The 13,166-nt window shown below is 41.6% G+C and overlaps 1 protein-coding gene across 4 annotated transcripts in view; it reads right to left on the bottom strand.

The window, feature by feature from the left end:
• Positions 1-11,170, bottom strand: part of sh2b1 (SH2B adaptor protein 1) — an 18,517-nt gene extending 7,347 nt beyond the window's left edge. For 2 of the 4 annotated variants that reach the window (XM_016571161.1, XM_016571177.1), the window contains exons 1-9: positions 10,815-11,170; positions 7,359-9,393; positions 6,388-6,489; positions 5,804-5,884; positions 5,700-5,710; positions 5,468-5,553; positions 5,039-5,191; positions 2,935-3,146; positions 2,471-2,645 (exon numbers count right to left, since the gene is read on the bottom strand). In XM_016571161.1, coding sequence (XP_016426647.1) covers positions 2,471-2,645; positions 2,935-3,146; positions 5,039-5,191; positions 5,468-5,553; positions 5,700-5,710; positions 5,804-5,884; positions 6,388-6,489; positions 7,359-9,035 — 2,497 coding nt within the window. In that variant the 5' untranslated portion in view covers positions 9,036-9,393; positions 10,815-11,170. The other 2 variants (XM_016571170.1, XM_016571183.1) reach the window with 2 other exon arrangements.
• Between the last annotated feature and the right edge of the window lie 1,996 nt (positions 11,171-13,166).

Raw genomic sequence — 13,166 nt, forward strand, 5'->3', positions numbered from 1 at the left:
GAGTAGAAGAAGAATAGGAGAAAAGATGCACTAGTGTCTAGGAGACAGAAAGTGTTGAAAAGGAGATACAGGATGGAGGACATGAGGAGGAAATAGTAGGTAAGGTGAGGAGTTTAGTGGGGTAATATGTCAGGTCAAGCACAGAAAAATTAAATCAAGACACAATCATTGTCAAAAAGCAAAAGCAAAGCCATGCACAGCCAGCCGACGGCAGACGCGATGGATCTGTGTGCTCGAGTAGTCGTAGCAGATGCTTGCACAAAGTGTCCTTTAAAAAGCATGCCGTGACAGGAAGTGATCTCACACACGGGGTGATCCCACATTTAGTCATATCCCTGTGACAGGTGCGAACAACTCATGCAGTGGCCATGTTGTTTATGAATACACGCATACACAAATACACATATGATCACTCTCCAGATTCATCCCACTCACATGACACAGACAAGCTCAGTGCCAAAGAATGTGTGCGTCACTAAAATCTGCCCAGGCTTCAAGACAATCAAACTGACAGGACAGAATATTTCTTGCTATTTTTTTCCTTTTATGGGCCCACCAGGATCTCCCCCAAAACAGCTGTTTAACTTAACATTTATGTCTATATTAGGGTTGTCAACTGATTAAAATAATGTGATTAATTGCATCACTTTGTCATAGTTAATGCAATCATACTACTCTCACTCACAAGAACAAGTCAATATTTCTGAAATGGTATAAAATGCACAGGAAATGCAAACATATGATAACATTTGATATAGTAATTCAATAGTAAAACAACTTGAGTCATAGTTTATGGATAGTTATGTCACATGTGGTGTGAAGGTCCAGACTCGTGTATGCATTAACACTTCTATGCATGGCAGTGATTCACAGATCAATAATTGAATTTCACTATGTTAAGAATGCAAATGACTTTACCTTTTGCAAAATATATCATCTGGGTTTCATTTATAAATAAATAACCTATAAAAAGGGTCTTTCTCCATCGTTTAAAATGGCTGCTCTGCTACAGACTTGTACTTCAAATCTCTTCAATCAGCTTTGAAGTGTCTGAGAAGTTTTTAAAAATAACTCAGAAAAGAATTATTAAATTGTCAAATTATATAAATGCTAACAACAATTGCTTAAAAAAATTAACACTTATACATTTAAAAACCCTTTGTATAATTCAGTGTCTAAAATATCAATTAGTCAAATAAACAATGTGTTATTTTTTATATTTCCTATATTTGTTTAGCAGTAATGTGGATACTCCAGTCACTAAAAAATGTTAACATTAGGATGACAACCTTTCCATTGTGGTTTTATTCAACAAACATAAAATGAAACTCCCAGTGCTGCTTTACAGCTGCTGTAATATAACTATAATTAAAGGGGTCATGTACTGAGAAATCAAAATTCCCTTGATCTTTTGACAGAAAAGATTGTACTATATAAACATCCTGTAAGTTTCAGAATTCAAAACTTTGTTGTTAGTCTAAAAACAGCTTATATTGAAGCCAGTCTGCCAAAACAACAGTGGAATGTACCGCTGTTTGATGTAATAGTGTGGATAAGCACTGCCTACGAAGAAGATCAACGCCTGCTTCTACATCACTGCCTCTTTAGCCCCGCCCACCGATTTGCACATGTAGTGTAACGAGAGGGAAACACAGGTCTACACAGAAACCAAATGATAAAGATGCTCCGAATAAAACAAGATGCTGTGCAGTGCCCGGTTGTGCAAAAACAGTCTTTGCATTGCCTTCCTTCTGATTCCAGCGTTAAAAACATACATTTTCTTTCAGGCTTACAACTGTCTTTGATTTTTAAAGTTGAATTTTCTCAGTGGTGTTTTTGATGTAAACTCCCTATATCATTGCTTTGCTGTCTTTTTATTCTCTTCTGTCTCTTGTTTAGCAACCCTCTACGGACACCTTGGCAATTGAATCGCCATTGGCTAGTACATTTTTTAGTTTACTCGCCAGACTGATATCCCATATATGCATGTGTGTGTGTGTTTTAAATATATATATATACAGTGGGTACGGAAAGTATTCAGACCATTTATCCTTTGACTTTTTGTACAGCACAATGGTCAACTACTGTTGTTTTTATTTGTGCTATATAAATAACATTTGATTTGATTTGAAAACAGAACAGAAAACATTACCTCTAATTTCCTTCTAAATTATGTTTTTTGATGTACAAAGCTTGATAACATTATAAATGGACTTTAGAGAATAGTTCAAAATAAAAAAGGCAGTTCATGGCCCTTTAAATATTTTTAATATTTGAACAAGTCTCGGAAATATAGTCAGTGTATTTATATCCATTCAGCTGTTCTGAGGGAGATGCAAATAGCACCTGTGATCACTTAACCTGCCTGTGCACTCACAAATTATCTGGCAACTAAAAATGCAGCATTTGACTGTTATCTAGGCTCTGTTGTAAACCCTCACGCCTTAAAGTTGAGCCCAGCCTTCCATACCTGGTTGCCGGACATTAGTGGCCCCCACAAAACTGATGAGGGTGACATCAGAGGCACCCCCAGACTCCAGGGGAATGGGGTGCACACGGAAATGCTCCAGCATGTCAAAAATGGACTGGAACCAGAGATGCTGCACACGACACTGTCCATCCTCGTTCAGGGAGAGACGCAAGTGCTGAGAGGAAGATGCCAGAGCAGAAGGAAGAGGTATGTGGTTTTGAGACAAACACATATTGATACTCCTCATCAGATGTACTACACTACCACTCAAAAGTTTGAAAGTAACAATTTTATATATATATTATACTTACATTCATATATATTTTTAATTATATTTCACAATATCTTTATTTTTAAACAAATAAATGCAGCATTGATGACCAAAAAAAAAATCTTTCCAAACTTTTAAACTGACGTCAAACTTTTAAACAGTAGTGTAAATAATCACCCCCATTGGCATTTACCTTTGCTTTGCCCTGGAAGTTGAAGGTGAGGACATACTCCCCACGCCGTGTCTCACTCTGCCTCACAAGGAACACTCCATGGCTGGCCATGCCGCCCGCCAGCACCAGCTGGGCTGCCTTAAGACGGGAGAGTGTACCGTGGAACCACTGACACTCACTCAGAGGATGTTCCACCGTCTCTGAAACAGAACCTTCAGAGAACAGGAACGACCCTGTGGAAAACAAGGAACAAACTGAATACCTCTGATCTCGGAGTTAATGTCAGTAGCTGGGATTCCATTCTACACACTATATGGACAAAAGTATTGGGATACCTGCCCATTACACCAACAGGGACTTTAATGACATCACATTCTAAACACATATGGCGCTTTTCCACTGCATGGTTCGGCACAGTACGGTTCGGTACGGTTCACTTTTGGGGGGTTTTCCACTGGGTACAGTACCTGGTACTTTTTTCAGTACCACCTCGGTTGAGGTTCCAAGCGAACCGTACCGTTACCAAAACGTGACGTGTAAACTCTGCTGATCACGGATTGGCCGGAGAGAATCGTCACTACCTGCGTCACTGAACTTGCGACACGAGACACAACAGAACCGCTAGATTTAAATCAGCACAGCCAGCGAAGGATCGAACGCAACTGTTTTGAACGAGCGCACCTTTTTTTAACAACCAAAAATGGCTGTTTCGTTGTCTGTTGAGGAAGTACAGATGTTCCTCTTGTTGATAGCAGAGGAGCAGATCCAGCGAGAGCTTGATGGGGCGACGTGGAATGAAAAACTTTTTCAGGAGTCGCGGCAGTAGAGGCGGCGCAACTATAACGACATGTTAATAATCCCGCCCACTCTAAAGCGGTACTAAACTGCAGTGGAAACGCAGACCGAGCCGTGCCATACCGTACTGAGCCATGCCGAGCCGAGTCGTACCACGCAGTGGAAAAGCTCCAATAGACATTAATATGGAGCTGTTTCCCCCTTGATAGCTATAACAGCTTTTTGCCTATTTATCCAGTAGAGCATTTGTGAGGTCAGCCACTGATGTTGGACCAGAAGGCCTGGCTTGCAATCTCAGTTTTTGTGCTAATATTAATGCCAGTGGAAGTTTGGAACTCTTCAGCTATTGAATCAACAGAGCATTGGCCACTTTTACAAACCATGCGCCTCTGCACCTGATGACCCCGCTCTATGACTTCAAGCTGCTGTTCCTAAATGCTGCCACTTGCCAATAATACAGCTGATTGTGGACTATCTAGCAGCATAGAAATTTCACGAACTGACATATTGAGAAGGTGGCTTCCCATCACAGTACCACACTTGAATTCACTTAGCTCTTCAGAACAATCCATTTTTCCCACAAATGTTTGTGTCTGATTAAAACACTTAAATTCAGTTATTAAGAGGTGTGTCCCAATGTTTTTGTCCATAGTGTTTTTACCTGGATTTTGCAAAACCGCATAAAAAACAGATGAGCCATGTTACAAAATAATTTTCTCAGAGAAGACAAAGTGGGATCAATATCACTGCATAGCATCTCTATTTACTTCGCAATGAAACAAAAGTTATGATCCAAGTGAAGCAGATCCAATTGAAACGGATTATCGAAAAAAGGAAGAAAAAAAAAAACAGGGCAGACAGCATACATCGCCAGAGAGAAGTCTGTTATTTCATTTGATGATCTAGTTATTTTAATTAAGAATTACAAAGTCAAAAAATATACAAAACATATGCACAAATGAATAGCTCAAAATGTGATCAAAAAGATGCATTTAGAAAATAAATAGGGTGAATTTTTATTTCGTGCTGACTTTAATGAAATAGCAACAATGGCTTTCGCAGTGGCTAAAACGTCCATATCTTTTTCGTAAGTAATGATTTTGTTTAACACATGGGATGGGAATTCTGCTTTCCTTGCAAATTGTTTTCTCAATATTCCTATTTTATACATAAATTAAATAAGCAACTTGGATTGAAACTTTGACTTCTGTGCCCTATTTAATCATTAAATGTTTTTAAAAAATGCATTAAAATATAAACAGGATTAGGGTAACATAGATGTCAACATGGTCTCTACCAATATGTGTGTGTGTTTTGCGTAGTACAGCACCTGTGGCATCAGGAGTTTCTGCAAAAGGTGTGCTAAGACCGGCTCCTCCCCCACCAAGCAGTCGACTGTCCGATTCATCAAGAGGGGCACGGGGTGGCAACTCAGGAGGTAGAGGTTCCAGCTGAGGAGAACCACCAACTCCACCATAGCACACTACAGTGAAAACACATCAAATGACAAATACATCTTCATCTGTAGTTACTGATAAATATTTGTATTCATTTTTACGGCTAAATATAAATATTTCAATTCAGGATCAGATGTTTTTAATGCTTGTTAATCACAAAATTGCTCCCCTCTATTTAAGCAGTTTGAGATTTGAGGGCTGATTTTAGCACTGGCAAACATCACACAAGCACAAGTCCCATTACACATACTGTCCTGAATGCAGCTGACCACATCATGGTGACATCATCTCCAAACGCTTACCTTGAGACAGGCGGTCGTTGAATTCTGGCGTACTGCTGAGGTCGGTGAGAGCACTGCCGCACACTCCCTCAACATCCTCTTGCTCACTGATGAGAAGGGTCAAGGAGTGCATTTGAGATCCGAGTTTTGATTGCCATAGATGCAAGCAAACTACTAAGAATTATCTCATTATAGCCTTTCAATATACATTGTGGTTTCACTTTTTTTAATGATTCAAAACACGAAGTCTTACCTCAAACAAATTGCATTTCTGATGTCACTAAGCCAAGCTCTCATCTGAACCGCATCTCGGGTCTCGATCACGTACTGCACCTGACCTTCCAACTGAGAAAAACAGGCATTTCTGATGTCACTAAGCCAAGCTCTCATCTGAACCGCATCTCTGGTCTCGATCACGTACTGCACCTGACCTTCCAACTGAGAAAAACACAAACAGATCAGATGTGCTTATATGCAACGTGGTTATTTTTTAATGATATGGATCTTTGAGAAGGGTGTTACAACACAGGATGCAAAAGTGATGCACAATCACAATTTTGAATAAAATATATAAGATTTCTATTATATTTGTATAAAAATATACTTGGTGCTTTTTAACCACCAAAAGAGTTTCATTTCTAAAACAAGAGGCATGAAATATATTTTAATTCATTTACAATATAAAATTTTCATCCGTAATTTATCTATACAACAAATCTAGAAGTGATATTTAACAAAACCCACTTTGTATGGTGAAATGTCATTATCAACAAAGCTCATCAAACATGTTGTATTTGTGTATAACCATTAATGAGACATCACATGACAGTGGCAACAACATCTTTGTTACATATGTAAAACAAAGTTAAGGTACAGTTCTCCCATCATTATTGCAGATTTGACTAACTACTACAGACAAAAATAGAGCAGTGCTGACGCACCTGTAGAAGGAAGGTGTTCTCTTTGTCTGGCACCTCTATGGCTGTAGTGCTCCTCACATCAACAATAGAGCAGCATGGGACAGTCAGTCTGGGCTTGGAGGACTAGAAGTATACAAAAACATCAAAATATATAAATGATTTATAACTTAAGCTATAATAATACAAATAGCTAAATAAATATACATAGACTACTGTTCATTAGTTTGGGGTCAATAAGATGCTTTGCAAGAAATTAATACTTTTATTCAGCAGGGATGCAACTGATCAAAAGTGATAGTAACGGTATTTATAATATTACAAAAGATCTCAAAGAACCGCTTTTCTTTAGACCTTTCTATCCATCTAAGCATTGTGAAGAAAAGTATGACAGTTTCAACAAAAATATTAAAGCAGCACAAATGTTTTCAACATTGATAATAAGAATAAATGTTTCTTTAGCACCAAATCGAATATGCTGAATATTAGAGTGATTTCTGAAGGATCATGTGACACTGAAGACTCGAGTAATTGCTGCTATAAATTCAAGTTTCCAATTGGAGGAATATATTACATTTTAAAAAAACATATTCAAATAGAAAACAGTCCCTTTAAAGCAGGGGTGCCCAAACTCGGTCCTGGAGGGCCGGTGTCCTGCAGAGTTTAGCTCCAACTTGCCTCAACATACCTGCCTGGAAGTTTCTAGTATGACTAGTAAGAGCTTGATTAGCTGGTTCAGGTGTGTCTAATTGGGGTTGGAGCTAAACTCTGCAGGACACCGGCCCTCCAGGACCGAGTTTGGGCACCCCTGCTTTAAAGTATAATAATATCTCACAATATTAGCGTTTTATTGTATTTTTAATCAAATAAATGCAGCCTTCGAGACTTCTTTCAAAAACATTAAAACATCACACCGACCTCAAACTTATGAACAATGGTGGTGTAAATAGAAACTTCCACACAATTTACATAAGAGCAGAAATCATCTCACTCACCTTAGGTGGGATGTAAAACTCCAGGAAATACTCCAGCCCTCCATCCCCTCCGTCCTTATCTCGTTCTTTCAGAACTAGACGGCACTTGTGCCAACGCATCCCCCTTCCGCCTGCAGCTCCTCCCATGGGCGTGGGATGTCCCGACGCTGTGCTGTCCGTGCTGTGGTGCAGCAGTCCAAAGGAAAATCCCGGGAAACCATGAGTGCTGGCAAACTCGTCCGAAGACGAGCACACGGTCACACCTCCCTCCCGTACCAGCCTGCCCATCTTCCTTGGGGCACCGATGCTGCTCGGTGGTAGCGCCGAAGGCGACACAGCCGAGGAAGGTGGAGCTGCGGTGGACAGAGTCAGCGGCGGTGAGCGGGACAGTCGCAGTTTCTCCAACCGGTGACTCCATTTCTCCTTCTCCCCATTGCCGTTGCTTCTCCGCCAGTCACGGGCCTCGGAGAGCGAGAGGGAGGTGGCGCTACTGGAGGATGATGGGGGCAATGAAGAGGACGACGAGTGAGGGAGAGAGAGGGGAAGGGAGAGAGAGACAGGGAGAGACGCAGGAACGCCCTGCGAGCCAGAGTTCCTCTTGCCGTCTTGCAAGCCTGTAGTGTAGCTGTAACTGGAAGGAAGTTGGGCGGAATTACCCGAGCTGCAGTTCTGAGGGGCGTCACTGGAGGAGCTGCGCCAGTGCAAGATGCCTCGCACGCTCCCTCGGACGCTGCGGCCCACACTGCGCAAAGAGAACCGCTTTTTTAGTTTATTCTTCGAGTGACCCCCAATGGGTGTCCCATTGCCTTTTGACCCAGAGTTTGCTGGTGTGCCAGAAGGATTGGGGCATGTCGGAGTTTGGCTGAGATCGGCTCTTTCCGAGGCCGTATCACCCTCGCCCTCATTGTCCCTTGCTACTACATCCGTCTCCACCTCCTCTCCGGCGACAGGCCCCACCCAGCTGTCTTCCTCTTCTTCCAGGTCTTTATATCCAGGTTGGTTATGTTTGACCGCTATTCCCCTGTCCTCCCTCCGCCCATTATTCCCGCCCATAGAGGAAGAGCATGACGAAGAGGAGGACGGTGGGAGAATCTGAGTATGAGCATACGAGTCCTGAAATGTTCCGGCGCTCTGGAATCGCTCCGAGCCGCGGCCCTCCTGGGTCAAGGCCGGTTTGGGCACAGCCTGCGTGTGAGTAGGCGGGCATGGGGTGGAGGCTTCTGGCGGCAGCAGGGACGGAGATGCTGCATCCTCCTCCAGCGACGTAACATCAGATTGGGCGACCCAGCTCACCGTTCCTTCCCTACCAACAACGGTCCCCTCGAGCTCGCTCTCGAAATGTCGAACGAATCTGTCTGTAAAGCGGCGGCAAAAAGCAGTGGCCGAATCAGGGGAGTAATGAGGGTTCTCCTGCAAGAAGGCCCGGAAATGCCGGGCGAAGTCACCGGCAGCTACTCGGGCGTGGAGCTCACAGAACTCGGTCCAGCTAAGGCAGGGAGACGGAGATGGTGTTGGTGTGTCGGATAACGATGACAAGGGCTGACTGGCAGGAGTTGGAGGAGGCAGTGGTGGGGGTCTTGTGGAGAGTGGCAACAGTGATGGAGATGGAGGAGAAGGCGATGGAGACGGGGAGGGCGGAAGGGGAGACGAATTAGCCGCAGCCCGCAGACTGGGCGGGGTTAAGAGGGAGCCGTTCATGACTGACTAATAAGTGATCAATTTAAGACCAACCGATCCTCAAAGATGTCAGGATCGTTGCGAACAACATGCGTATGGGGGGCGCTCGATCTGCTCATCAGGCTACGCTTTTACAATAGACATGAATTTGGAAAACCTGACCGAAAAATGTGGCCTGAAAATGACTGATAATTGTTTCCCCCCATTTAAAGAAAATGATTTGACTCTAAAATAGTTCACATTCTACACAAAAGGTGTAAACGTGTGTATGGGGAGTAACACTGAATTATGTCATGAGCAGCAGGATGAGCTGATGGTAGTTCTCAGGTGATCTCCGGTTTTAAGGCTCTGCGAGGATCCTGTGGTAGGGATTTGTGACCTAAATGTCAAATAAAGAGAGAAATAGATAAATTAATATTGTTTTCAACAACAACAAAAAAGAACTAGTAATAAATAACAATGTGGTCTTAACAAAAAATTATTTAAAACAGAAATTATAACAATATTACAGTTAAAGGGATTGTTCAACCAAAAATGAAAAGTCATCATGGTGTTACAAACCTGAATGAGGAGATATATGGCAGAATGACAACTTTTCTCGGATATAAAAATAATGCAATGAAAGTGAATGGAGACTGAGGCTATCTTTCTGCTTTACTTTTTGTATTCCACAGAAAGTCATACAGGTTTGGAATCTATCTTTATATCTATCTATAAAAACACAAAGTATATGTAATAAATGATAACTTGAAAGTACATCTCTCTTGACCCAATGCGACTCTTGCCATGTAAACAAATGAAACGTGCTCATTTATATTCTACAGAAATTTACGTTACTATGCTGTTAATGCATAATCTAAAAGGGCAGCGTTTCCAAAAAGCATCGTAAGCCAAAGTTAACCATAGAACCATTGTCAATCAATGCAGCTACGATCAACTTAGGCCAACGATGCTTTTAGGAAACGCAGCCCTTTTAGATTATGCATTAACAGCATAGTAACGTAAATTTCTGTAGAATATAAATGAGGATAAATCATATCAAATCGTATAAATCAGGATGTTTAAGTCTAGATTCTGTTTTGTTTCAGCACAAATATTTCCTACAAAAGTAAAAGTCACAAAAGGAAAATTGGCTTTAACAATTACCACTAAGCATTTCATGAACATTATCAGTCTAAGCACAAGCTTTGCAGCACTTCCAATGCTGCAAATGTGAAATGTATACGCTTTAAGTGTCATACATGAACGATGTTGATGAAAGCGTTGTTTTGCTTTGAGCTGTGAGACTCAATACACCTGATATCTTAAGAACTTGCTGAGCGCTAATTTCTCATTTATATTATTATAGAGCCACATACAACCAACAACTGGAGCTTCTTGAGCATTTGAACCAAAGCTAATCGAAACCGAGACATTGATATGAAACCAGTTAAGACGATTTACATAAGCGGAAGATGCTGTAATGATGCGCATAAGCTCCAGTGATAACTCACCATCTTCAGGCCAGTGTGTAACGCGAGGACGGTGCAGTTAACGTAGCTGTAAAGAAAAACACACCAAGCTTAAATGCCTGTGGATTGTAGTTACAATAAAATTAAGCGATATGGGAAACCACACAAGGCCTAACAACGCGCTTCGCCTAACTAGCTGCCTGAAATAAGTTTAATTGTCACAATAAGCTCTCACGCTTATAATGTCAACACACCAAGCTAACTCGGGCTAGCCAGTTAACTTTAGCTCATGAAAACGCAGTTTGCTAACGATATCATGCAATAGAAACAAAATGTCAAATTAACTCACCTTTTTGCACAAAAGACGCAATTTGTTCGCTGGCGTGAGTGAAATCCGAAAAAGATTCAGGGCAAATGTATATTGAACTAGCCTGGTGCTAACTAGCTAACCCAGCACTGCTAATAAATGATCAAGTTTGAGCTGCTGGTCAGCTAGCTGGCTGTATTGCTAGTGTGTCTGCCAGTATTCCGATTAATATGCATTCCTCTCCGTCTAGCTGTCCCCTGTTGATGCTAAACCTATTCATGAATTATATGGTATCTATTTATTCATAAGAGCTTTGCAACTGCTCTTGTTGCAGGTATATGAATATTTCTCTGCCTGCTGTCCCAATCAGTCTCTCGCGATATAGTGGGAGAGGGTGTAGGTTGGGGGACAGGGAGTGTTGGAGAAGGGGGATTTTCAATGGCAGAAAAAAAAAATCTGAGGAAGAGGGATGTGCATTTTTTGGAGCAGCCACATTGGGCAGTTGTGTAAAAAAGTAAAACAAGGATGGATGTTGCTCAGGCTGATGGCTGAGTCATATATGGAGGCTGTACACTGAACTTGAGATTGCTTCTTGATTATTTCAGTAAAACAAGCTGTGCTCACTGAAAGCTATTTAGAGGACTGAGAATATGATAAATACTATGTGAAATACATATACAATTATGTGTAACCCATAATATTTACATAATGTACTTCATGATTATAGAAGATTTGATTAATTTGACTCCAAAATTTCTTAACTGTAACTGTCCTGCAACAGACTTTTTGGGACTTTTTTGACCCTATGGAGCACCCACTCCCCCTTTTACATTGTGTATATTCAGAGCGTGTGTTACTGTGTACCCATGGAAAATTTGCAGGGAAACGCCAATAGAATATTCTGTTTATTTTTGTTTACATCAAAGAAGTAAGGAATTTTAGCTCTAAAGGGCAATAAAGCACAAATAAACATTCATTAGCCTTAAGTACGCCGACTCGGCTTAAAGAACACTTTCTTCTCCTCACACAGTAAACATTGCAGTCTCCCAGCAGAGTAGAAAAAAAGGCCACCATTTTCCCACAGAATACCATATTCTTTAGGTATAGGTTATGATGATGAGCGTGTATTGTCATCAGAGATCAGCAGGGCTTTGTGACTTTAATGTGGTGTGCATTCAATGTTAAATATAAAGAATGTTTCTACTATAGCAAGACACATTCATGACTGATTTTGATCATGATCTAAGCCATAGCCTCTTTTTTTTTATATTTATGAGACCATCTGTAACATTTTCTTGAAATATTTGTATTTATTATTGTTTCAACCTCTAAGCAGTCTTATTATAATTACATTGGTAATAAAACCTGATGATTATTATTATTATTATTGTTGTTGTTGTTGTTTACAAATCACTTTTGATCTTTTTGGAAAGTGTGTAGTTGGCTGCTTACAATCACTGTTAATATGTATGCGGTCTATAAGCAGTAAGTGTGCTTTTCACTCATAATGACCAGGTCCAGAAATATCCAGAATGGGTAAGCACAGTGAAACAGCATTTGCATGCAATAAATGAGCACAGCTGTTATAAATCATCTTGGGTAGAACATTTATATATACTGAACCTTATGAGGATTATTTGCAAGTAAAATTAAATTCAATAGACTTGTTTTAACTTTGGTATAATGCTGCATACCGTATCTTAAAGTACAAACAGCCCCATGGGCCGTGGCAATAAAAACCATCAGTTCCCTCTTCGAGAACGGTCTCTCGACATGGCGTTAACGCCTTGGGGACTCCCTTCCTTCCTAACCTACCTGAAATCTTATTTCACAACGCCAGTGAAGTTGCAATTCTCACTGGCCAATGCCAGCCAACAATGAATGGATGACCTTAAGCACACGTGTGGTTCCCTCTCGAGAACGGTCTCTCGACATGGTGTTAACGCCTTGGGGACTCCCTTCCTTCCTAACCTACCTGAAATCTTATTGCACAACGCCAGTGAAGTTGCAACTCTCACTGGCCAATGCCAGCCAAGACGGCGAATAGGGGCGGGGCCCCCGCCACTATATAATGCGCCGTATTGGCGGCATAAGCTCAGAATCTTCCTCTTTCACACATCCTATCAAGGACAGCTGTGGAGAAAACGCAGAAAGCCGGATTTCCCTCTCGGCGTTCCAGCATGTCCAACGTTTGCATGCTGTGTTCGGGACCCATCGAGGCCCCGGACACTCACGAGTTCTGCATCTGGTGCCTGGGTCTCGCACATGCGGAGGCAGCACTCACCGGGTCGGGTTTCCCGCACTGCGAGGAATTCTCAGTGCTGGTGCTTAGGGTCCGGAGGAACATCGCCCTTGGTGATTTCTCTCGGCAATGTCCCCCCCCCCCCCCCCCCC

This window comes from Sinocyclocheilus rhinocerous, unplaced genomic scaffold (assembly GCF_001515625.1).
Source record: "Sinocyclocheilus rhinocerous isolate Xijiao unplaced genomic scaffold, SAMN03320098_v1.1 scaffold1063, whole genome shotgun sequence".
NCBI lineage: Eukaryota > Metazoa > Chordata > Actinopteri > Cypriniformes > Cyprinidae > Sinocyclocheilus > Sinocyclocheilus rhinocerous.